The sequence below is a fragment of the Opisthocomus hoazin genome, chromosome 4, assembly GCF_030867145.1.
Source record: "Opisthocomus hoazin isolate bOpiHoa1 chromosome 4, bOpiHoa1.hap1, whole genome shotgun sequence".
NCBI classification, from domain to species: Eukaryota; Metazoa; Chordata; class Aves; order Opisthocomiformes; family Opisthocomidae; genus Opisthocomus; species Opisthocomus hoazin.
In genome coordinates this window covers 71,920,523-71,946,477 of record NC_134417.1, presented here as the reverse complement: position 1 = coordinate 71,946,477, position 25,955 = coordinate 71,920,523, and the positions used below count along the sequence as shown (strand labels likewise).

At 38.6% G+C, this 25,955-nt stretch overlaps 1 protein-coding gene, 1 long non-coding RNA gene and 2 pseudogenes across 2 annotated transcripts; all 4 read right to left on the bottom strand.

Annotated features, from left to right (window-relative positions):
* Window positions 1-25,104, bottom strand: part of LOC104332521 (macrophage mannose receptor 1-like) — a 91,625-nt pseudogene extending 66,521 nt beyond the window's left edge.
* Window positions 777-4,784, bottom strand: LOC142358785 (macrophage mannose receptor 1-like; annotated as a pseudogene).
* Window positions 5,371-12,810, bottom strand: LOC104332523 (macrophage mannose receptor 1-like). Its single transcript, XM_075417315.1, is given in 9 exon segments — window positions 5,371-5,444; window positions 5,447-5,537; window positions 6,347-6,579; window positions 7,919-8,009; window positions 9,259-9,410; window positions 9,413-9,454; window positions 10,036-10,151; window positions 11,187-11,322; window positions 12,705-12,810. Coding segments are annotated over 9 exon segments (1,041 nt in total).
* LOC142358783 (uncharacterized) lies at window positions 19,746-21,429 on the bottom strand. Its single transcript, XR_012763781.1, has 3 exons — window positions 21,340-21,429; window positions 20,319-20,432; window positions 19,746-19,819 (listed from the first exon to the last, which is right to left on the bottom strand). It is a non-coding gene; the product is annotated as an uncharacterized LOC142358783 (long non-coding RNA).
* Window positions 25,105-25,955: the final 851 nt, after the last annotated feature.

Here is a 25,955-nt window from a genome sequence, read left to right as displayed (position 1 = left end):
CTGAAACTGAAAACTATACTCATAGAAACTTTATTTATTTCAAAGCATTAACACAAAGAAGGAAGAATGCAAGGGTGAGAATATTTTAATTCATGTTAGTGGACATACTATAGTTAACAATCAGATTATCAGATTGAAATAAAGACCAAAACCTACTCCTGAGCTTAATAACTTTTGCTGGTATGAACTGTGTTTTCCATAGCAGAAAACGAAAATGGCAAGGTTTTCCATCCCAAAGCTATCTGAGATAAGTATATGAAGCACCATTTTTAATTAAGTGTAATAGGACTCAGCTGTAAAGAACAACAAAAGTGCTGATCTGATGGGGTGAAGTTTGTGGGGCAAAACAAATTCAAGATTGCAACAGAGTTGGGCAGATTTTATTTTCTGAGTGCTTTGCAGTGTCCACAAAGTCATAGAAATGTGGTTCTAAACATTAATCATGTTTTGTGGAACATTCATTCGCACTAGTTGACTTTCATTGTCCTTCTTCAGTATATTTATTTGTTCTTGACAAGTTATTTACACTAGTGTTTTTGCTAAGGCACTTGAGAATGTCTTGACTGTTACAAAACTACAACATCAATCCGTAATTCTGATTTTGTAAAATAGGCATGATACAAAAGAGTCTGCTAGTGCAAAAAGATATATCCTCCAGATATCCTCACTAAAGACTTTTTAACAGATGCATCCTTTAATTTCAGCAATTAACTTGCTCTTCTGAATTGGTACCTGCCATAGGACCCATTCTCATCAATTCTTCAGTCACTGACACATCATTTTAGAAGTGTTTCATTGCCAGAATCTGCTGATAGTTGTTTTTGTCTTTTTCTCTTGTACAAATAGACTGACATGCCAGCTCCAAGAAGAGTGAGAATAGCCAAGAAAATGAGTGGCCAAATGGAGACATGAACAGGTGGGCGAGTCTCTTCATTCTTTTCCTTGCCTGAAATATATGCATATAACTATGAAGAAACCTCAGTAATTTTTTGTTCCACATACAACACAAAAAACATGGAGGAGATGTTCTCTCCTGCCTGGAGTTGGTTCAGTGTCCATCTGAGCCCTGAGTTGTTGCTAATCAGTAGCCAGGTGGCTGTTACTAAAGCTGACATGGTTTTAGTGGATCTAGATTACAGTGATGTGCAATGCATGCAGTGGATGCTTGCAAGAATTTAATGAAAATGCATGCTTTATATATCAATATGGAATGCTAATTATTTGGAAATAAGTTTTAAAGTTTTTTATGTTACTTTTTTTACAACAATACCTGTGGAAAAAAATTGCATATACGTCTACACAGGTTTTAACAGCCTTGTCAAAGCTCTCTGTGCCCGTTCTTAAACTTAGTCACACGCTGGGACACTGCTGATCTTGTCAGCTCAGGGTTAGCCCCGCAGCAGTCCAGTCGACCAACAGCATGTGAGTGCTCTGTGAACATAAAGGCACTGTGGGATTACTCTGAGTGATTTATAACCATGCATCCCAGTAACCATCAGCACAACTTGTTCTCTAAACGGAGATGCTTTGGAAAAACTCATCTTAAGTTCTTCTTGTATTTAGATTTTTGTTAATTTTCTGATGAAAGCTCTCACCTTTTTGCCATAGAGGACTCCCACTTTGCTCAACTTCAGTGAATATCAGAGAGAAATATTATGTCTCTTCATTAGAATTCATAAGTTTGACTGTTTTGCTAAAATTATACAGGAACAAAGCTCCCTGAAGTGCTACCATTACACTAATAACATATGTCTGTTATGAAAGGCAACATCAGTGAGGCAAAAAAATACATTACTAAGGTTTTACCTTCCTACTTAACATTACCAAAGTATAATATTTATTCATTTCAAACTTTATATTGTTCTAATATCTACCAATATTCAAATACTGACTCTTTTCTGTGTTCACTCAAACATCCCTTTTCATTTTTTTCCCGAAATATTAATTTTAATTTGCTAAGAACATGACGTACAACTCTGGAGATTAATTTCACCTAACACATTTTAGGAAGCTCTACCTGTCCAGCAGAAATCTGCTGTTACAACGAAGTTTAAGATTCTTAAATGTCTCTCCTAGAAAATGCCCTCTGAATCAAGGCTGTAATCTTCCCATTTGCCTAGGCATAAGAAAAGAGACAGAAAACAAGAAAAGACCTTTATAGAATCTATTTTTGTCAAGGAGGTGCAAAAAATGTTTGACACTCTGAAAAAAGAATTAAACATACTGGATGTTCTTATAAAGTAAGAAAAACTATTTTGAATCAAGACTCCCTAAATTGTCACGAAAATATTTCTCCTCTTGGCTCTTTTACATTACAGTTTGAAAATGCACTTGTTACCCAGAGAAGAAGTTATAAAGACAAAACGTGTAAAATGAAATGAAAGCAGAGCTGAATATAAAATGCATAGGCACAAAGCAACAGTATCTCCTACAAAGGCAGGAAATAGTTACATGTGAGAGCACCTTGTGATTCAATGGATGGATTTTAGTGCTTCCTTCTTATTTTAATACTAAATGGGATGGAATATCATTTGGATGTTCTTAGTAAATCTTTAATAGGGATTAACTGATTTACTGCCATGGACTTGTGCTGATTTAAGCACGGAAATTAACAGCGCATGGAAGACGACTGTTTCTTGGTTACACTTCAGTTTGTTTTTTAAAGACTGCATGTGCAAAAATGATTAAAAGCTAACCCCAAATGTTCAATTATTTTTCTGAGAACTGCTGTGTCTTGCAATGTCTTCAGTATTCAAATCACATCCTTTTAACTTTTTCTTCAAACAAAGGCTTCTTAAAAATTGTTTTACACAGGAAATGAGGTTTTCAGCCTAGGACAGAGATGTTCCCCATGATTTACCGAGGACAATGCACAAAGCAAAAGCTGGAAAATTACACCTGATCTTACAGCTACTACAAAAGAAAGTACAAAGGCTTAAAGGTGTCAGCCTACAATTTTTTAGGTAAGATATTGATTTTAATTCCTAACTTGACAAAATGGAATGATTGCGCTTTCTTTCAGACATTTTTATCTTTTCTGTCTCCACTTGGGAACACTACATGTGGTTTTTTTACCTCTGAAACATTAGTCTGGCATATACACTGTTGCATGAAATTTTCCAGAAATGCTGATAAGACAGCTTCTGTAACGACTTGAAGTTTTCATTTAATAGGCAAGTACTCCTTCTGTTATTATTGCAAGACAAACATCTGGCCTTTCAGTATCTGTGAGGCATTAGTGACCTACAGGTTGTTGAATCAGGCCCAATATGATGTTTTGATGTTGGACAGTAATGTTTTCGAGCTTAACAAGCTTGAAGAGGAAGCTTGATTATTCACATTAATTCCTCCTTGCAAGGGTATAATAACTGTTACGATACTCAGTACCTAGAAGAGTCATGTTTCCACAAGTGTTTGACAGATGCCGTACCAATGCCCTTGTTAGATATTCAAATGTTTTCTGAAAGTCTCACTCTCAACCTAGGGCGCATTACCTTGCAGCACATTACCATATTCCCATGAAAGTGCAGACAGTGGTGTGACAAGCTTGCAGTCTGCAAAACCCGGCAACCACAATTCTTTAGAAAAGTGGGATATGCCTAACGAAACTGTCAGAAATTAATTCCAGACACATGGTGGAGGGCTGTAACTGTTACTACTAAACAGATCTGCTCTGCCACTAAGGGCTGAGTTACTAAGGCCTTACCTTCGGATTTTTTGTGATAAATCCCTTTTCAGCAGAGCAATCAGTGTTGTCCCAATAACTGGATGGTGCAGTAATTTCGACACAGTGATGTTCCACATTGGCCTCTTTCTCCTCCCAATTGACAAAGTCCAGTGCAGCATTATCTAGCCACAACCACTGTCCTAAAGAGCAGAGTAAAGGAGGAAAGAAAATTTAAAATGTGTCTTGCATATTTTAACTTCTTAGCTCAGCTAATTACTTCAAAAATGTAATAGTAACCCATTTTTCAGCAGAAGACCATGTCATTTTTTGTAAGAATACAGCTATCCTCAATTTTCTTATATTAGCAAAACATTTTTCAATTAAATATTGCAAGTAAGGCTGTACCACGCACATTTCAGTAAAGTCCTATCCAGAAGCGTCCTACTTTATTTCCAAGGGTTGTATTGTATGGATCAGAAAGTCAGACTCATCCATGTTTTCAACCAAAACCCAAGTAGCACCTGAAAGGCATTAGCAAGCAAATAAGCATAACCTATGTGAGCAACCACTGCAATGACCTCCTCTTTCAAGTCTGTGCAAGCAGTAACTTTTGAAAGCATTATGCACTCTACTCTGTTGGCTTCCCATTGCTTCTTGCAGAGGACAGAGACCTGGAGGTGCGTAGCAACTGGGGCCCCCCACCACTGCTCCCAGCGTGGTGCCCCAGAAGCCAGGAGCTGATGGGGAAGCTGCAGCCCCTGAGAGGACAGAAGGCTGCACAATGTCTCTTGTGTCAGTTAATATTCATTGTGCCAGCTTTAGAATAGTTTGGTAGGTAAATAAAGTGTTTCTGATTTTTTTTTTTTTTTTAATCAGTAGTTTTACTTTTTTTATGTGAGTATTGCATAAACTTTTGGGCAAATCTTGTCAGTTGATCTTGAAGGCTCTCACCTAACTGAGCACACTCGAGGGAGGCCAGCGCCCTGCTTGTCCCAGCTGATGCTTCAAGGTAGTAGCAGTGGCCGCGGTAGCAGATCCAAGCTCAGAGTTCGGCTGCTTTGGCACAGTCTCTGGGCAGCTGAGCAGTGTCCGTAGGAGCTATAGCTAAAGAAGCCATATGGTATGAAATTGGTATTGCATTGTGAGTAACCTGTGAGGTAGGATATGTGTGTAAATAGTGTGGGATTTCTCTCACCCAGCTTTAACTATCTGGACCTCTACTCTTAACTATTCCTACAAGCCCCCAGCTCAGACAATGAGGAGGGCCAGGCAGTCAAGTGTGTGAAGCATCTTATTTCTCTAGTGACATCTCTTAGGACAAGCAAACAAATCACGTCCTGCAGCATCTCACTAACTGCCTTGGCAGTACTGTGAGGAAAGCAAACCCTGAGGGATGATACAGATCTTAAATTCACATTCTCACAACACAGAAAGCTGTCGTAGGCTAATGAAACATTGATACCACAGTCCCATGTTGCATGGCTGCCGGTCTCTGTATGTTGTCACTTTATACAAAGGAGCCATCACTGGAGCACGCCTCTGCCAAATTAGTCTGTTTCTGATCATGTGTGCAACTCCAATTCATTTCTATTGGTCTGCAGTCCTTGCACTGCATATGCAGACCAAATGTATGGCTGGAAAGTTTAACTTTGAAGTCATCTTCAAGTAGCAAAATTTATCTTGAATCTCACATCAGGAATAGACTATATTATGTAGCCGTAAAACCTCAAGGAGGGAAAACGACAACAGGATGCTGTTTTCCAAGTACTGTCAAGATATAGGTACACACATTTTTCTCCTTTGGTTCCCCTGCTGCCCATTTCGCGTATCTGGTTTTCCAGTTACCGGTCCATTTGTAGTATCTGCCAGTCTGAAAACAAAGATGTTCTGATAACAGAGTTTTTTACATAAAAAGCTCTGACACATAAATATAGTGTCCTATGTCTGAGTTTTTCAGCAAAAAAAGCCCTGTTCTGCTCTGTTTTTTTAAACACTGTTTACTGTTCTAAACAATGTCATTGAGTGGTCCGAGTTATGCAAGAACTACCTGTGAACAGTGTTCAACAGTGCATTGCTTTTGGGAGGGTTTTTCTGAAGTAACACAAACTTCTACAACATGGCAAGAAACTCAGATGAGTCCATCCTAGGTCATTTAGTAATTCCCATATCAAGAGAAGCAATTACAGAGAATTCATCCCCTCTGCTCTTTATTTATATTAAAACTGGGAGCTATTTGATGAGTAAAGATTACTTGACATTAAACAGTCAAAATAATCTTGAAATTTTTCTCTAATACTCATCATAACTTTTATTAATATAAAGATAGTTATAAGTAGCTATCTATATAGCAGGGAGTTAGACTTTCAGATGGCTAATGGTTGCTTCATGATAGCTGCCCATCCCGCCTTGTGACTCTCAGGCGGCAGATTTATTTCTTCTACTGTTTCTAGAGCTTTCTACTTTCATCTGTTGCTTCCTGCTTAACCTTTTCTGTGACTCTTCAGTCCGTTGGTGCATGAAAGTCTTTGAGTAACTCTAACAAGACCACTAGAAATCCATGCAGGTACACAGTAAAGCCATTCAGAGTACAGTTCTTTCAGCAATGTTATCATCCAGCAGGTCTATAAGAAGGAGGAGAGCTCACCAAGCACCTGCACCTCTCATCTGTCCAGCACTTACCATATCGCTGTTAATACCAGTCCATATGGGTTTTCCGTAATTCAACATCTGGATCCACAAGAATGAATGGATGTAGGCATCTGAAATGCTGGCAAGTTCGGCGGATTTGTGTTCACAATTTTTTCTGGCCTCTTCCCATTGCATTGCAGATGAGATGATTGAATAGCTACTGTCACCATAACGAGCAAAGGCAGATGATGGAATTGTTGTTGGTACTTCAGTCGGCATGATAACTATGGGGGAAAAACTGAATGCATGAATTTACAACATACCACTCATCTCTAGCATAACAGGTCAAAAGGTCCATCAGTAACAATAAGTCAAGATCTTTATTTAAGCTCATAAGCAATTTGTTAACGAAAAAAAACCGACAAAGCACAAATCCAAAACAAAAAAGCCCAGAACAAACTTCTAGTAAAAAGTGAACCAAATGTGTTGATGTAGAAAGCAGAGTGAAATCCTGGATGCCCTGAAGTAGAGAGTACATGTGTTAGAGGCCTGACTGGTGCAGACTAAGACTCACACATTGGGTATTTGAGTTCCCATGCTTTAAGATATTTGGACTAAATCTGGATATCTGAGTACACACCTATCTCAGATCACTGGTGGAGAGGACTTAGGGCTAGATCTTTAAGGCATTTACTGTTGTCCTCTGTTGTCACAACCTGAGACTTTGATACTTGATGTTAATTGATCACCACTTGCTGTTGACTCCAAGTCATTAGCCAGTCTGTAAGGGCTGACTGAACACTCCCTACACATTTGAGTCAAGCAGTGTGTATTTCTACCCTTGAGACTGTAAATGTATTCAGAAGATCTGTAACTGGGATTAAGCAAACTAAAAATGCCTCCCTAACACTATATGTTTGCTGTGCAGGGAGAGGTGGTTTATGGAAGCAGGTTAGCTATGCTGAGAGTAAACAGGCTATAGGAACTGACTGAAGTGGGGTGGAAGTTTTTACTAATGCTGTAGTAAAGGTGAGGCAAAACTGTTTTGTTATCTGTGGTTTGCCTTTTCTTCTCCCATATGGCTGGGCATCAGAGATTTGCATAATTACAGCTCTACAGCAGGAAAGTCAACATTCATTACACATTTTGGTGTAAAAAAAAAAAATCAATATTCTTATACAATAAAGACACAGCCAAGAGGCTGGACATTTTAATAGACATCATACAGCATTCAATAGAAATGTTAAGAGAGAATTCAAGGCTCTGCTTAGAGACAGCCAGGAGTATGGGGAGATCACTGCAAGAGCATGGTTTTACACTGCACTTAAAGAGGCTGCCTAGAAGCCACATGTCTCACTGAGAAGAAATCCACATCCACTTATTATTCTCTAGTATTATTCATGATTTAGGTACAAAACCCCAGTTAAGATAGTGGTTTCTCTCCAACAAGGTCTGTGGAACAAATTATACTTTAAAAATAGTGCAGCCTTAAGACTGGTGGAGCTCTGAAAGCCTGGAAGCTTCAGAATGAGACTCAAAGATGAAAGAAATCACATCAGTTTATATGTTCAGCTTATCTGAGATACTTTTTCTCTTTAGGAGACTGGGTGAAACAGAACTCACGTGACTTCATCTGGCATATAAAGCCTCTCTCATTGTCACAGCTATCATCTCTCCATTTCCCATTTGACTTCATGATGAAGACACAATCTGTCTGAAGGACAGGGGAAGATACACAGGCATGACAAAAGGCTATCAGGAGGTGGTGAGCTGAAGTTCCTATACTCCTAGTGCAAGCCTGATAGCAGAGAGGAGAGGAGCTCATTGAGCACCTATGTAATTACTTAGAATTTCCTAGGTTTCTGCCAAACAGTTTGAACTGGTATTATTTAAAGACCGCTTAAATTTAAAAAAGGCTTCCACTGGTGCCAGTCAAGGCCTGCAAGAAAGCTCTATAAAAAATAATATTACCAGTTTTATTAAGAATCCTTTAATGACTACAGCAATGACTCCCTAGTCATACCTATAATATTTGTTCGCAGTTAATATTTCTTCGCAGTTCTGCTTTACAATTGTGTAGAACTGCTTTAAAATGTTTCCATCAATGAGAAAAAATACTATAAGAACTATTATTAAAAGAACTAGTCTGGATTTATATTAACTGAAGCAGACTATCTTGCAGAAGGTACTCTTTACCAGTCGTTTGTAGTCATTATCAAAGTATCACTATCAGATGTCTTTAGAAACAGTCAAATTTTCCCTTTACTTCCTTGTGTTTAATTGCTTCAAAATTTCCTTTATGGCTCCCCCGATTTCAAGACTGGCTGTGATGATCTTTCGGCATTTCATCCGAGTTTATCTCTTATGCTGATTTAAACAAGTTTCAGTCATAAGCAAACTGATTGATGGTAGATGTTAAAAGACTCCGGTGAGTAGCTGCCTGTCATTTCCTCAGAAACTACGTGTTTACCTCCTTTGGAAAAGACATTGAATTTCAGCACAGAAATAGTCCTTCCATTGAAGATATCCTTTTGTATTATCAGAAACTAGTAAAGCAGTGGGGAAGCACATTAGCCAGGAATGGGGCATATACATAGAAAAATGAAAGCTGCACCAACAACCTGAATTTTGGCTTATTGTAACTTTTCTGTGTTTGGTGTGGCAACTTTAATGTTTGTGGTACTATAGTTTGGGGGGGAACTGATGTAATATATGCCTCTCCAGGCTTCTTTTACAGAACTGGTATTTTGCAATAGGTCAGATGGAGACTACAAGGTCCCTCTTTTTCAGAATCTCTGCCATATGTGTTTGGTGTATTTGGAATCGTTAATAGGTCATTTGCTAAGCCCCGTTCTGCTTACAAAAGGACTTGTTTCAGGTTCTTGTTATTGCTGCTGTAGTTTCCTTTTTAGGAAAATCATCTAGCTACCTAAAGATATACAGGTTACTTAAATTTCCTGTACCTCTACAGTGATGTCTGCCAACATTTCGAAGTTGTAATAGTCAAAGCAGCTTTGTTTCTGTTCTGGTGCACCATTAACCCAGTTGGTGTAGGAAACGGTGCTTCCATCTGTCCAAAGACATGTGGACTCTTTGTTGATATCATTCATCCCAGAAAAACATTGGTCGTGGTATCCTTTAAATGGTAGAAGACGAAAGCTGGAGGGAAGCAAAGATTTCTCATTAAGGAAAGCCCATCACGACCTACCCAAAACAGGAAAAATGTGCAAAAGCCAAGGACTGGGGTCATATTAATAGGATAACATTTTCCACTGCAGATCCCATCTGCCTTTAACTAAATGTCTAGATATCTGCAGGAACATATGTTACACAAGCACTAAGGGTGAAAAAATAGCCAAAAGGAAAGCTGTGAAGCAAATTAGAAAAAGTCCACTTCCCCATTTTGCAGGCACACGTAGTTTTCCAACAAATCATGTTGCAAGTGACAGAGACAGAAAATACAGATGTCTGTCAGTCTGAGGGATCCGTGCAACCACACTCAAAACAGACTGGAAGTTTCATGAAAACTGAGCAACTGAAAGATCTAGAAATACACACTTTATTTCTTGTATGCAATAATTTAGCTATTGTTTCACACTTTGGAGTGAAAGCAAAGCATAAACCAACCTGGCTAATAAGAAATTTTCAGCAGATAAACCCATAATCTGTTTTGGAGAGTATAGCAGTTTCTTTAGTGAGAGATAATTTTTTTTTTCTTTCAATGGAGCCCATATATGTACGTCGCACTTGTTCATGTGGTATGGTAGCCAGGTTTCCTCCCAAACTGATACAAGCATTTTGTGCAGCATGCCACATAAGCTTTCTTGTTATCTTGGAAGCAAATATTTTGAAACACAGGGAAAAAAGCAGGCATTTCATTCAGACTAGTAAATATGGTAACTGTTGTAAGTGATTAATATCAATTAACTATAGGATGTACATTTCTCTGGAAAAAAAAAAAAATCAGGGCTAGAAAAACTGACAGAGCTCAAGAGTAGAATATGTGTGTCTACCCAGGCACATAGCCCCTGTCTTTGCGCAAGGTGTAATCCAAGAGTCCAGTATCATCTGAACTGATTGTAATGATGTCAAGCACATAATTCCTTTTCACATTTTCATCTGCCTGCTTTCTGCAATAACAGAGGGATCATTTAAAACCAAGAAAATATGGCTTTTGGTGAAACAGCTGCAGGGAACGATCTCTGCTGTGCCTTGTCCTGCTTCCAGTGGCAGTAGTTATGACTGTTCATCCCACCAAAGTGTATAAAATATCCTTTGACACATTGACCTAACACTCTGAGGATGCAATAGCAGCACAGTGTATATAAAGTAGACAAAACAACCTTTGACAAATGGAGCTTCAGCTCAAATTGGTACAAATTCTTCTGTCACAGCAATGAGGACTTCCAGACCATGTCTGAATGTAAAACTATACTCTAAACAATTGTAGTTTGGCATCATCTTTCCGAACTCTAAGCTTTGGGAACCCTGTACAAGCCATAGGGACTGCTCAGATACATTCTCTCTAAATCATTCCACCTGAAGGGCTTTTTTTTTTTCCTCAAGACTAACTGTTACAAATTTCAGTTTGTAACATATATACCTAAAACAGCAGAGGAGGGGTTTTCTTAACCAGTAACAGTGTATTTTAAGCCTTGCAAACTATGTTCTCTGAAATTTATTCAGCATACATCAACTTTTCCTGTATTTCTCTGCAAATTTAAATGTCTGTAGTCACCTCCAGAAAAGCCCAGCCACCCAGCCAGCATGTTCTGACTAGATAATTATTCTCCAGATTTATTTTATAATCATAAAACCCATATTTTCTTGCAGTTCTTTCTTTCAGTTCCACTCCTTTACACAATTTACTGAAGACACTTGTTGACATACCTTGTTGTTAAAGAAAAAACAACTTTCATGACATCCTCCAGGAGGCAATGGAGAAGCAAACGTTGAATTAATAGAACTGTTATGTTTTTCACATACAAATTTATTGGAGGAACCACAGTTTACGTCATTCCACAAGCCTAAAAATAGTTAGACTGAATAAGCAAGTCAAGATGCTACAGTATTTGTAACGATAATTTATCACTTCTTCTTTTGGGTTAGAAAGAGGCTAATCTCTACGGTTCAGGCCATGAAAGTGAGTAAAAGAACCACACGCTACATTTACGTCCGCAACGTTTTTTTACAAACCAAAGATGTTTATGGACTTTAGCTGCTCAGCACTGTTACTTACCTACCATCTAGCAACTGAAAAAGAATAAAGGACTGGGAAGAAAGGGCCAGTGACTCAGAAGAAATGGTCTAGTCATCTATTAATTATACTTTCTCCACCCTCCCCACCTCTATCCATCAAAAAGTCTGAGCAGGAGAATTACAGGAGAAAGAGAATGAGGAAAAAAAAAAACTTTTTTTTGTTTTTTAAGCAGAACACAATGTTCTCTGGTTTATATTTCGGGCTGCAGCATGATCTGAAGGCAAAGTAACCACAGCAGCTTTGAATGAGACAGTTGAAGCTCTAATAGTAGCACAGCTGTAGTCCCTTGACCTGAATTTGAACTGCCTGACCTTTCTTCCCCCCCATCTAGCACTCTCCACAGTGTGGGTACCTGTTTATGATGTGCTCAATCTATGGCATCATCACATTGCAGACAGCAGGGGAAATACACCAGCAAGCAAATTTGGAAAGAAAATGGATTGAAAATAAATGAGATATGAAATACTGGATCACTGTAAGGGCACAACATAGTGTTTAAACTTATGTTACTTCTTCTCTACCATAAAACACCACCCCCCTAAATTTAATGTATTTCTAAATTATGTCTAGTAATCATAGTACTGGGGTTTTTTATTTCCTAGACATAAACAACTCTTTTTTTCATGAAACAGTTAAAAAAATTCTTGAGTAGATAAAATTTCAAAGTATCACAGGTTTTTTGGCTTTTGAGGAATCCATATGTTTCAGAAATCATCTAAGAGCATTCATAATAGTTCATACGAAACATGTCTTACATCTAGTAAGACAAACATAAGCAGATACTCTCTACTTTGCTCTTGTTAGTAATGGTATCTCCTCTTCACTGTTAACGGTAACCAGATCCCCTCCTATTTGTCTACAAAAGTCTCGAGCTTCAAGCCATGTTTTCTTTTTAATCTTTGATCTGAAAAAAACACTATGGAGAAATTTTTTTAAATCATATTATATATGTTATAATAACATAAAGAATCAGTCTCGCTCACCCATAAATGAGGTTTCATGCAAGACAAGTAAGAGTGCATAAAAGAAGCAGCATTAATTACTCTGTTCATAAAATTCTTGCACTAGAGCTGTCTAGCTAGTTAGCGTAGTGGTGATAAAGGGAAGGAATTGATAGAAGGGAATACAATTCGCTTTAACTTGTTTTACCCGGAGGAGGGCCAGGCCGCCTTCCAGACCGAGGTATAGTAGTCACAGTGGAGAGGCAAAGTGGCCTGGGAGGAGTCTGAAGATGGAGGCAAAAGAATGACCTCATGGTGGTTTACAATTCTCACCTCACATTTGCAATATGATGTCTAACATTTTGGTAGCTTAACAGAGAATAAGCACAAGTTTGACCAAAGCTAAAAATAATTATTTGGGAATAAAGGAGCCCAAGGAAACAGCATTCCAGCTGAGTTTGAAAGAAATGAAGAAAATAACATAATAAAAAGAGAAGGACTCGTGAATTCAATAAAGTGATGAGAAATATTAACGTCTCACACTTACTCAGCACATTTCTATTCTGCATGATCACAAATCAATGTTTGCACATTACTCTCTTTTATTGTTCCAAGTCCTTTTTTATGCCTGCTCAGACAGAACTGAGTGTACTTCAAATATTAATTATCTGTAGCTTTGCATCAGAAGCTCTCCAATAAATGTCCTTTGTAAACACTGGTTTAATTAACATTTGATACGATTTCTTATGCTTTATTTTAGGGGGTAATGTGCTTATCTTAGCAAGGTCCAGCCTTAGGCATTGTGTTGCTTGTAGATACACTTCACTGTTTCTCTACTTTATTTCCTGAACTGTCACACACCTCAGACAAATACGGGATCTTTACACAACCTACTGACCACAACAGGAACCCCACTAACAACCAAGCTTTGCTGCTTCTGCTGCAAAAATACAGAATTTTGACATTGCTGTTTGAATAATTTTGCAAATATTAAGTTGCTTGTTGTTTCTTCTTTTTTCTCTTTTCTTTATGCCTTTCTAGGGACTTGATATTTATGTTCCTCTTCTTCCATTTTCTGCTCCAATTCATTCTGTCCCTGGGGCACAAACTTCCTAATTTTCTTTCCTGTGTCCTTCTCCCTCTTCTTGTGTCCAGTCCCTTCAACCTCATCTTTCTTCTTCAGTTTCTCCCCTCATGGATAATTCCCTGAGATGTTTGAGTGGGTTTCTTTTTTTTCTTTTTGTTGTATTCCAACCTCAGATACTGCAAAATGCAGATGCCCCTTCCTTTTACTTTCTTTCTTTCCCACCCTCCCCCCCTCAAATGAAGCAGTTCAAAGCCTTTCTCCTTCTTTTAACTATTTAGGCACTCACTTTAAAATAGGAACTATTATGGTTGTTTGATACCCAACCTTCTGGGCATGGGGGACCAGAGCAGTAGTTGGAACAAGTGGAGCTGTTGCACCTTTTGCCCACTGCTTACAGATACATTTTTGCTTTGTCTCACAGTCAAGAACATTCCATAATCCAGCTGCAGTCCCAGTTCGCAAGGCTACACATCCTGGCTTACTTCCTTTATGAGAAATAAAAAACACAATGGGTATTTTAAACAGTCTAAATAGTTTAATTCTTACTCAAAATCTCTGAGCATCAGCCATCTGCTTCTCACCATACAACAACAGTTGAACAGCAGAGTTGTATTTTAGGTGTTTTTCACACAGGCAAAGAGTAGTATTTTCTGTTTGAGGAGGTACCGATTAGTTCAGGATCCTGTTTATTTTTTATTTTTAATGTCCTGGAAAATTAGTTCTATGGTTAGAAAGTAAGATTTATTTTTTACAGTGAAAACCCATGCTTTCAAGTGAGAACTTCATTCTTACTTACATTAAGCCTCTTTTATATCAGGTAGCATAACCTCAGTCACTAGTGATTTTCATCTAGATGGAAACAAAGCTCTCAGCGCATACATAGGGCAGACACGCAAACCTCAATAGAGATGTCATGAAGCTTATCCCGTGATGTTTGCTGAAATTTTAGCATATTGTCTCAGAGGGAACCAGAGGTGCATACAACACCTGAGATGCAGTCAAATGGGTACAATGGGCTTACACAATAGCTTATTTGTGTTCTTTCTTCATTTCCTAAGTGATATGTTGAATAGCATGGACTTTGGCACAGGTCATTATGGGACTCTGTTCGTGAGCTCTTGTCCCCAGTAAAAAATAACCCCCATAAAAATAAAAAACACCTTCCATTCGCTGCCTTTTGATCAAAATTTTCATTCATGTAAGAGCTTTCCTGTGTCAGGTCAGATTAGCTGAAAAGCTTTTGGTAATTGAGATAGACCACACCAACTAGACTCCCCTTAATCATATGCTTTTGACTCCTGTGGGAAGCTCCAGGAGACCTGTGAGCACGACCTCCTTTTACAAAAAAAGTTTTATATATATTTCCCATTATAACTTCTTTATTCTACTCTTTGTTACAGATTTAGCTAATTCACCAATGACTTATTGGTCTGTATTTCCCCACATCTCCCTGGAACCATTTAAAATGTTGACACCAATTTTGCCTTTTTGTACCCCTTAGCTGTCAAGGCAGTTTCAGCAGGTAGTTACACATTAAAGTGAACAGTTCGCTTAATGTAAGCTTTACAGCTCTTGGATGCTTTTGCAGCTGTTCTTAGTCCTGACTTGCTATTCTTCAGGTCGTTTATTTGTTCTATAATATATCCTCCTAATATTTCAGCTTGAAATAGACTCTCTGGTGACACCCTCACCAAAGAAATTTTACAGCATAGAAAGCCTGTTTTCTTTCTCAGAGAACAAGGGGTGGGAAAGAAAGAAAGAAAGAAAAAGGAAGGGGCATCTGCATTTTGCAGTATCTGAGATTGGAATACAGCAAAAAGAAAAAAAGAAACCCACTCAAACATCTCAGGGAATTATCCATGAGGGGAGAAACTGAAGAAGAAAGATGAGGTTGAAGGGACTGGACACAAGAAGAGGGAGAAGGACACAGGAAAGAAAATTAGGAAGTTTGTGCCCCAGGGACAGAATGAATTGGAGCAGAAAATGGAAGAAAGATGTAAGGAAACTAACTTTTCCTTGCAGATTGATCTCCAAGTGCTCGCTTTATACCTTAATCATCTGCTGGCACCACAGAATCCCTGGCAAGCTTTCTTCTCACGGCATTTACAGAAGTGTCATTACTCATTGTCTTTTGTATTTTTTTCATTATTTTTTATTTTATTTTACACTTTATAACCTCACTGAAGGCTTTTGAGACAGTTTTTAGACAAATGATCACTAGGAGGTACGTAGTATATCTTGGGGAGAGCAGATTCTCCCATGACATTTTGAAATCATGTTTCTGTGCTTCTGCACAGTATAATCCCATGAATACAGCTTTCCTAGCATCACAAGTAAAAAAAAAAAAAGGTATCATCAGTTTTGATACTGTGATTTTGTAGTTCTAAATTAAAATCCTTATTACTGTTGCTCTGTTTCAGACTTTTCTCCCAGGCTCACTTCCCCACTAGAGGGCTGAGGGTGGAATAGTCTTGGGAACTGCCTGTAACTCCTGTTTATCTCTTTGTGAAGATGAGCCAAACAGGTTAATCTTATGGGTAAATATATTAGATGTCCTACTGTAAAACTGCAGTTCAAATTCTTCCCTTTGAAATTAAAAGATGGGGTTTGAGAACTGCCAGTTCTTGTACAACATACTGAAGGCCTAAAGCATGAACATCAGAGGATGTAAAAGGGATCATAAAGATGCCAGTGAAAACAAAGTCGTTTATCCAAATCCTTCTTGTCCAGTCTGATGATGAATCCTTTTCTCCTTTTCCTTGCTTCAGACTAGGGGAGAGGACCTTACAATAGGATTCTGACTCTGTATAAATCAACAAACAAAAACAAGACTTTTTTATTGTTTACCTAAAGACCTCTTCTGTAACTTAGATAATTTGCTATTTGGTGTTGTGTTAGGCCTGTAGTTCCAGGAATATTTCAGAACATACAACCCTTACCTATTTAAAAGCCAAGGAAAAGTTGTTATCATATCTACTTACAACTGTGGCTAAGTAACCTTTTTCTCCTCAACAAGTGGTGTTTGCTTCTGAAAATGTTGCTAGAACATGTCCAATGTTGAGGGATGAGGGTGCAGGGAGCTGGTCCCCGACCCACTCTGCAGGGCCCTGCAGAGGCAGCTGTGCCATGCAGGGATGGGCAAACGAGCAAGCGCAAAGGAGGCTGCAGGGATCCCCACATGCCACCATTACCCCAGAGGATAAGGAGAAGGAGAATGTACTCAAACTACATTGAGATCTGTTTTATAGCCCTAATAATTTTGTTGGTGACTTTCAGTTGAACATAAAGAGAAAATTTCATCAGTGATGCAGAAATGCTTTCATTTTATTTTTTCTTTTATTTTCATGAAAAAAAAAAAGACTACAGCTACCTGAAAGGAGGTTGTAGTGAGGCAGGTGTTGGTCTCTTCTCCCAAGTAACTAGCGACTAGACGAGAGGCAATGGCCTCAAGTTGCATCACGGGAGGTTTAGACTGGATATTAGGAAAAATTCTGAAAGAGTGGTCAGACATTGGAACAGGCTGCCCAGGGAAGTGGTGGAATCACCATCCCTAGAGGTTTTAAAAAAACATGTAAATATAGCACTTCAGGACAAGGTTTAGCAGGCATGCTGCTGTTGGGTTGACTGTTGGACATGATGTTCTTAGAGGTTTTCCAGCCTTAATGATTCTCTGATTTTATATTTAATTTCATCCTTTGTCCCCACATCCCTTTTTCTGGCCCTAGCCAGTTGCTGAAATAGCAGGTCACATTATTCTTTTATTAAGAAGTTAGTTTGAATATTAAAGTAAAATACGTATTGAATAATGTTACCTGGCCCTTGATCAGTACACAATTTTCTGGCCTGTTGTTTGTGGTGGATGGCTCTCTCAGGTGCCATTTTGTGTATGTTACTGGCGTACCATCACTCCATTCGAAATATATTTTAACCTTATAGTCGTTCAGCCCAATTCATAGCTTGTCTGTAGGCTCTAAAACATGGAAACACAGAGCTAGACAAGACCTCTTACATGCCACTGCATCCTTTTCACAGCTTCCTCAAGCTCTAGAACATACAATCCCTTTCATAAATTTATGAAACATAAAATTATTCACTGTGTTGCATGATCATTTTATAAATTAATATTTTCACACAGATGTTAGAATCAAGACAGTATACTTTGGAAAATTAGGCTGTAATGAAATCTTTGCACTGGATCAAAAAATTTTGCTTCTCTTTCTCATAGCAGTGCGAGAAGAGTAAATTACCAGCCTAATGCTAATACGCTATGGTGGTATGATAGAACTGTGTGAATAGTTACTTTTTATGTTCTGTGGCACTAGTCAGATTTTAAAATACCGTTTTTATGTAACTTGAAGCGTGAATGCATTAAGCTACATTCAGCAGAATTTAAAAAACAGAGAAGACACCTAAGCCCAGTCCCCCAGCCCTAGATCAATTGTTTAGGCAATGAGTAGAATCACAGTTTCAACAACATCCAAAACTCAGCAGGGGAAGGTTGTCAGCAAACGGATCTAACTTTGGGGCTGGCCCTGCTCCAATCCGAGGCTGGACCAAATGGCCTCTGGGGTTCCTTCTGGCCTAAAACAGTGTATGATCCTACAGTTTTAGGTATTCTTAACAAAATAAAAGCAGGGAAAATGAAAGGTAAATTTAGGCAGCATTCACAAAAATGAGAAAAGGAAGGGAAGGAAGGGGAGGGATAGGAGGAAGTGGAGGAAGCAGAGGAAGGGGAGGGAGGGAAGGGAGGAAGATGCTTTCTTTAGTAGGTGTATTCCATTACTTCTGCAGATACCTGTGAACTTGCTGGTCTGGGAGCTGGTTCACCACAAGATGCAGAGAATGACTTAGAGTCACTTTGCAAGTTCCCCAAATGAAGAGAAAGCAGTACAAATGTGTTGTTTTTCCATAAATTGCACTCTTTTAAAGTGGAAGTTATATTTCACAATCTTTTCACCAAGAAAGTTTCTCACCGTGATGACTGATGTCCTTCTACCCTCATGCATAGCAAAGCACAAGTCAAGACAGTTGAGTAAGTCTGTAAATTGCAGGACAGAAGGCGTCATCTGTTTTGAAGAAGAAAAGAAAGCACTGCACCAGCCTGACGCCACTGGACCTCCAGCTCCTTGCATGTCTCTGCCTGCAGTGTTTCATGTTAATACAATTGCCACATCTCAGTTCAGCTAGCTGGTGCTTCTTACATGAAGACAAAGGCAAAAATCACTCTGGAAACATTCACTGTACCCAAGCCGAGACATCATAAATCTGTGCTCCTCAAGGCTTTGGATGCTGGCCAGGTGACTCCTTTCCCTCTGACAAGAGGTCAAAGCTTCTTCCCATCCTTTGGTCTCCCTGAAGATTTTGTAACAGTGATCTATATATGATACCACAAAACATAGTAAACATCAATTGACTCTAAATCTGGCATTTTTTAGCTTGAAAAAAGAAAGGAAACTTAGAATACAAATATTATTTGCTACAAATTCTAAGGTTATTAAATAGTCAAATGTCTGTAACAAATACCCTAATGTATTCAATTTAATAGCTTCTGTATTACTTCGTACTTATTTGTCAGATAAGAGAAATCAGAAATTATCTGCACCTAATATAAAATGCTTATGAATTTTTAAAAGACTAGGTGTATTGATAAAGTAAAAGTCATCTAGACAGATCTACTAGACGTATACATAGAGAAACACCAACAGGGAAATCCTTCTATGCTTAAAATATCTTATCTTTGCAATGTGTCAATCTTTCTTCCTTGTGCTTATTTTTACTAACACCCCTCTTTTGAAAAATAATTTTTGGTTTGTTCTCCATTTTCATGCTCAGTAGTGGGTGTATTCAAAGGGGAGACCTGACTACCAAAACACAGACAGATGGGACAAGTTGAACGTTCTTTGCTTTTGCCTGTTTCATTCTGTGTGTTGTGGAACTGGAGATCAGCCTACAAAGGGTGTAATGGTTGTAAAAAGCAAACCAGATAAACAAGAAATAGTTTCTATTTCTGATAAAATTCTCCTGCTCATCTTTGTCAATCTGAATGCCAAGAAATTCAGATAACAGCTCCTACTTTCAGTTATCAACATATATCAACATACCTGAGGGAACAAAGTTGAAGTTTCTTTTCTTACAAATGTCACCAAATTTCTGATCACATTCCCAATTTTGCCATTTAGCTTTTGTTTCAGGATTCAAAACCGCACAGAGTTTTCCAGATTCTGGAGGGGGGCTTTCTTTGGGAAAGGTAGAGAAAAAATAATAGTGAACTTTTCTGAAAGGCAAATGGGGCTCTAAGCTCTAAAATGCACAGCAGAAATCACTGCTGGCTGAAATGAGAGCCCCAAAGATTACGTCTTCCCCAGCTTTGGCAAGAACTGAGGTAGTTGTCTGGTAGTGGCAATGCCTGTATGAAATGTAGTATCATTTAAGTGCATATTAACAGCGAACTCCCTCATAATTTTTTTGCTAGAGACAAGAAATGGAAGAACATATATTTTTGGGAAAGACAGCATTGCTTTCAGAGCTCAAATATTTTAGCAACACATAGAAGTTTCTGGCTTATATTGCTACAGAAAAAAAAGCTTTTTCTAAAGCTAAAGCAAGAAAAGCTAAAATACATCTCTCATGGCATATCTATCTGATATTATGAATATGACATATGAATTTAAAGCAGTATTTGAGGTATTTATATTTTTTCTTCAGGAATACAGAATCAAGTAAAGTCACAGCTACCTGGAGTCCAGTTTAAGTACTGGAAAGGGCTGCCCCCAATCCACTCCTATCCACTCCTCAAGTCCAATCTGTTGAGTCCAATCCACAGTGCAGAATCTGTACTTTCTGTTAATTCTAAGTAACCAAAAGAAGGTAAATGATTTCATAAATCAGTTTTTTCTATCAATAGTCAGTAATAATGTCTCTAGGAAGACTTAAAATTCTTAAATATCAAACTACAAATATCTTTAGATGTTGAGATACCTGATAAATTGAAATATTCCCAACATTTCCTTGCCATAAAAAGCAAACAAACAAACAAAAACCCGTCTTATTCTATCATCTAATGCAAAACCAGCACAGATGAGAAGCCACAGGGTGTATCCAAACTCAAAGTGTTTCTGCAGAATAGGCTAAATGCTGTACAACATTGGATTTATGTAAGTAGAAATACTGATACAGTATAAGTATAAACCACAATAATAAAGCTCTTAAGAGGTTAAATTCATCATTAAAAATAACAGGGTTTCTTTCATACCATTTCTCCAGCAATACATGGGTAGGTAGAGCCACAATTTAGGATCTATGATTGACTGATATTTTTCAGTTTGTCAAATAAATGAAAAAATCAGATGTCAAACTGCATTTGACACAAACCACGCCTTTCTTTTGGCACAGAGATAGCTCTTTTCTCTTATTTTCAAATTTTTTTAAAGGTTCCTTTTCACAAAAATTTAAACTTTCATTCACTTCTCAGAAATATTTTTTCCACTTAAAAAAAGAAAAGGATGAAATTTTAATATAACATTTTTACATAGAAAGTCAAACTGTTACACTTGCAGGATACTGGAATACTTTGAATTCTGTTTAAACTTGGCAGTGATTTTGATATGAACTTGCAAATTCTAAAATATTTTTTTTTACTTACTCATGCATATTTAGGTCCATAGACATTAGCCAAAAACGTACTAAATAGTCCTTAGTTGTGATGATGGACTGAACAGATCCTAAATGTAAGTACGGCATTGCTTTCCTTCCTTACCTTTAAGGTATGTTTGCTCATGACTGTCTGTGATACTCAACAATTCTGCATTTTGCTGCTGACAGCTCTTCCTGGCTTGGTGCCACGTGAGAGCCAATTCAGAGTTTATTTGGTAGTGGACATTTGTTAACAGATCTGTAGCCCAGGTGGTGTCCTTATCTGTGGAGAAAAGAATTATTTTGGGGTGGATAGTAACTCAGCCACAGAAGAATGAGTTGCAGGTTCTCTTTATGTATGGCATTCTCATTAAATGTCACCTGTGCTGTTCTTTCAAGAGCACTGAAAATGTTACGAGCGGGATGGGGAAGGAGAAAGTTAAGGCCTGTAAACTGACAGGTAGAGCTGGCAAATATTGCCTCCTGTTCCATGAAGATACATAATTCAGAAATTACTACATGGGAAGTGATTGCATAGAAAAATATATTGCATGGAGTTCTGTGGCAGAAAACCTAGTTAGGGCTACAAGGATGATGAGGGGACTGGAACATCTCCCCTACGAGGAGAGGCTGAGGGAGCTGGGCTTGTTCAGCCTGAAGAAGAGAAGGCTGCGAGGGGACCTAATAAATGCTTATAAATATCTGAAGGGTGGGTGTCAGGAGGATGGGGCCAAGCTCTTTTCAGTGGTGCCCAGTGACAGGACAAGGGGCAATGGGCACAAACTGAGGCACAGGAAGTTCCGTCTGAACATGAGGAGGAACTTCTTCTCTCTGAGGGTGACAGAGCACTGGAACAGGCTGCCCACGGAGGTTGTGGAGTCTCCTTCTCTGGAGATATTCAAGACCCGCCTGGACAAGATCCTGTGCAGCCTGCTGTAGGTGACCCTGCTTTGGCAGGAGGGTTGGACTAGATGACCCACAGAGGTCCCTTCCAACACCTACCATTCTGTGATTCTGTGTGATTCTGTGAAATCTGTAAAAAGATACGCAACATCTCCTCCTTCTCTTTCTGCAGTTCCTACTGAGAGCTGTGAGAACCAGCTCTAGACCTGAATTTAGCATCAAAACAGTTATTAGATGAATCCCCCTCTTGCAAATTGCTTCTGGATGTTCCTGTCGCAGCTTCAGAGCCCGGGCACTGCAATGGTGCTGAGCTGCATTGTGTTCCTCTTCTCATTACCTTTGTGTCTGTTCTGCTGCAGAACTATACACGTTCAATCAAGCACAATACAAAATTGAATCAGATATTTGATTATTCCCAAAAGTCAGTATGAAGTTCAATTTAAAAAAAAAAGAAAGGAACTGAGAGCTGGGACTGGCTTTCAAAGGCTTTGAAGATTATTTGTTGACCCTATCTCACATACCTTTTGGGCTCAGTGTCCTAGGTAGCTTTGTAGGGACCTGGAAAGCATATTTGACTATGGATTTGAATCACACCAAAAGCATATTTTAAATCAACTGGAGTAAAGAGGCATTTTAATAATAAAAGACACAATATTAAACAGGAGCAATGGGGAGGAGTGTAGGGGAAAGCTTAGAAGTGTCAGGAGGAATCTTCAACGCCTTGAATGCAAAGTTCCCCTGTCAAGAACAAGGCCGTAAAGTGAGATGGAGTGGCAAGTGACCACAGAAATGGAAGACAGTTTTCAGAAAGTGGTTGAAGTTGTAGAGAAATGCCAGGGATGGGAGGCAGTTGTCAGGAGGGGTGGAAAGACTGCTTCCCAGGCAACATGAACAGGACTTAATAACACAGATAAAATAACAAAGTCCACTTAAGTAAAAAAATAGTCACATGAGAATCCTGTGGACTGAAACATTAACTTCATCATTAATCTTCCTACAGCACTCATTTTTGTGCCCAAATCGATTGCAATGGGGGTCCTCAGAGAAGGTGACAGCACACATCCTGGCTGGAAAACAGCGAGGAGCTCAAAAGTATCATGCTGCTCAGCAACTTTCCCACAATTAGTGTGAACTACATGCTGGTTTACTCTTCAACCACACTTTTCTCCACATCTTTATGCAATGTGTTAGTTCTTTCGGTACAGACCTGCAGGATGTGGCAACACATCGTACACTGAAATACATTCTTGTAAACTATGTGTAATGATAAAGATACTCATAGTTTGCCAACAACACACAGAGGGAACTGTGTGGGAATAGGTAACTTACCTATTGATTGGCAAAATCGATATTGCTGGTCTGTATCGTAGTCTGCAGTGGTGGCACACCAGTGGTCAGCCATCTGACCGGCCAGCGTCTGCGCACTCGGTGTACTATTGCTTATTGTACATGAAAGTGAACACACAGGGCACCCCGAAAGCATTTCCTAGCAGTGTAAAGGTCTCTGAGAAGAAAACAATGATAAAGATAGTATGGAAAATAATAGTGTAAACTGTGAAAAATGTGAACCTATGCTAATGGATGACTTACATCTCAAAGTGCTTTCCACGTTACCTTTCCTATAACCATAACAAAATTAAGGTCAACACTTTTTCATATGTAAGGTGCTGACACATATTTTAGAGCAGCGCCGTTCTGATGCAAAGTAATATTTCATAGATTGAGTCTGCAACTAGATTTTAATTTGGACCAAGGTGCTTTTACAAACTTAGTAAGGCTCCAGAGCTCTACTCTAAGATACTACTATTTTAAACAATTTCAAGACTTATATAAAACATGCAAAAGAAGGAAATAATATTTAGAAGTCCTATTTCCTGTAAAAAGTAAACATCAGGTTAGACAATCCATCTCTGTTTTTATTCCAGTGACCTTTCAAGTATCTCACACACAGTGGAGCAGCTCCCGCATGCAAGGCTCAGAGTTTAATACTTCAAATATCCTGTGAGGTGGTTTTTAGAACATTCATTCTGGATGTGGGAAAGACATTCAGAACAATCAGACTTCAGCTAATCACAAAGGGTAATTGCGGTGGTAATTGTAATTATTCCACGAGCATCCTTATCTGCCGAGTCACAAAAGCCACACTTCCTCCGCCTACACTGAAAGGTACATCTAGCCCTTTCTCAGCTCACCCATATTGTGCTTTTTTCTTTAGAACATAAGTTCAGTTCCATGTTGCTGTGTAAGAAACTTATCAGTGTTTATACTCTCTGTTAACAATGTAGTGACACAATATGGTAAGCAATAGTGACTTTAGAGAATGATTTATATATAGTATAAGAGTAAGTACATATGTATGTATATAGTAACACATAATATATATTTAGAGAATATAGAGAGAGTATATTTAATACTTATAATACTTGTAACACTATATACTATAACACACATAGTAAAATAGTGTGTATATTATATAATACATAAATGTGTATATATTAATGTATATAATTCCTACTTGGCCACAAATATGACATTAAATTCAAGGCTAACTACCTTAGTGCACTGTTTTTCTAAGACTCTGATGATCACCGAAGGAATCAGAATAGTCAGAGCCAAAGATCCAAAACATTCGGATACTCACAAAGAAATTACTGCAAAGGATGAAAGAATCAATTTTCTGTACCTTCATATCCCTGGGAACATAAAACATCCATGGCCCATAGAACTTCCCCATATTCTTTGCACTCAGCCGCTTATTTAACACAACATTATCATGTTCTTCATTGTCAGGGCTGAAAAACAAATCTTCTCCTTGGATTGCAAGGATTTTTTCATTTCTGCATTCCCACGACTGGAGCTCACTTGTTCGATTACATGGATACAGGGTGATCTCAGCCTGATCGTCCTTCAACGGCACCCCCAGGCATAGGTTCAGTCTCACATTCAAGCTGATGATCAGTGATCCACCTGAATTTTTGTGATTCATTGTCTTGATGGCAAGTGGCAGTTCTAACGGATTGTGATAGATGCCCAAAGACAGAGCTTGTTGACTTTATTATGTACTAAAAATGTTTCAATATCTGTAAAACAAAACAGTACATAGTATATGGTTAGTACAGAACATTTGTAAAGTGGATATGTGACATGATTCTGCTTCCCATTCACACGAACAAGGAGTCATCGCATTCATGTCAGATAAAAACTTGATGTTTTTGAACATAGTCCAGTGCAACACCAATTTTACTGATTAAAAAGCAAGAAAGTAGGCAACAGGATATGTATTTCATTATTATAAGTCACCATACTGTGGATTAGTGGCATGCATCAGCAGAGCTGAGCACAGCTTGTTGGATTGATTTACGTCAGTGACATGAATTCCCTCAACCACACTGCTGTTGCCCTGTTTCCATCTATCTGCACATGCACGGCCTCTGACCTCTACAAACTTTTCTCACTCTGATACATCTTACAGATCTCCTAGCGAGTCATAGCTGTCTTTACTGAGCCATTCATCTCCCCACTCCCGAATCCACCTTTCCTTTCCTTTTCACTGCATAAATGCGGGTGCACACCTATGAGCCTCAAAGGGGGTACCCCTGGGCTCACTGACCTTGCTGACCTACAAGACCTGCAGTATCTACTATGAGCCATGGCAATGTAAAACTAGGAGTGACATTGGGAAACCAATTGCAGTCTGAGAAAGTAGCAAGGACTGGGTACTAGTGGCATCTGACCACCCCTTGGCAATGTGGAAAGGCTGGTGGAAGTTAAAAGGTCTACCTGTACCAGAAATTGGGTCTCTAGCTCTCCAGGTAGTTTCTCTGATCATGTCTGCAG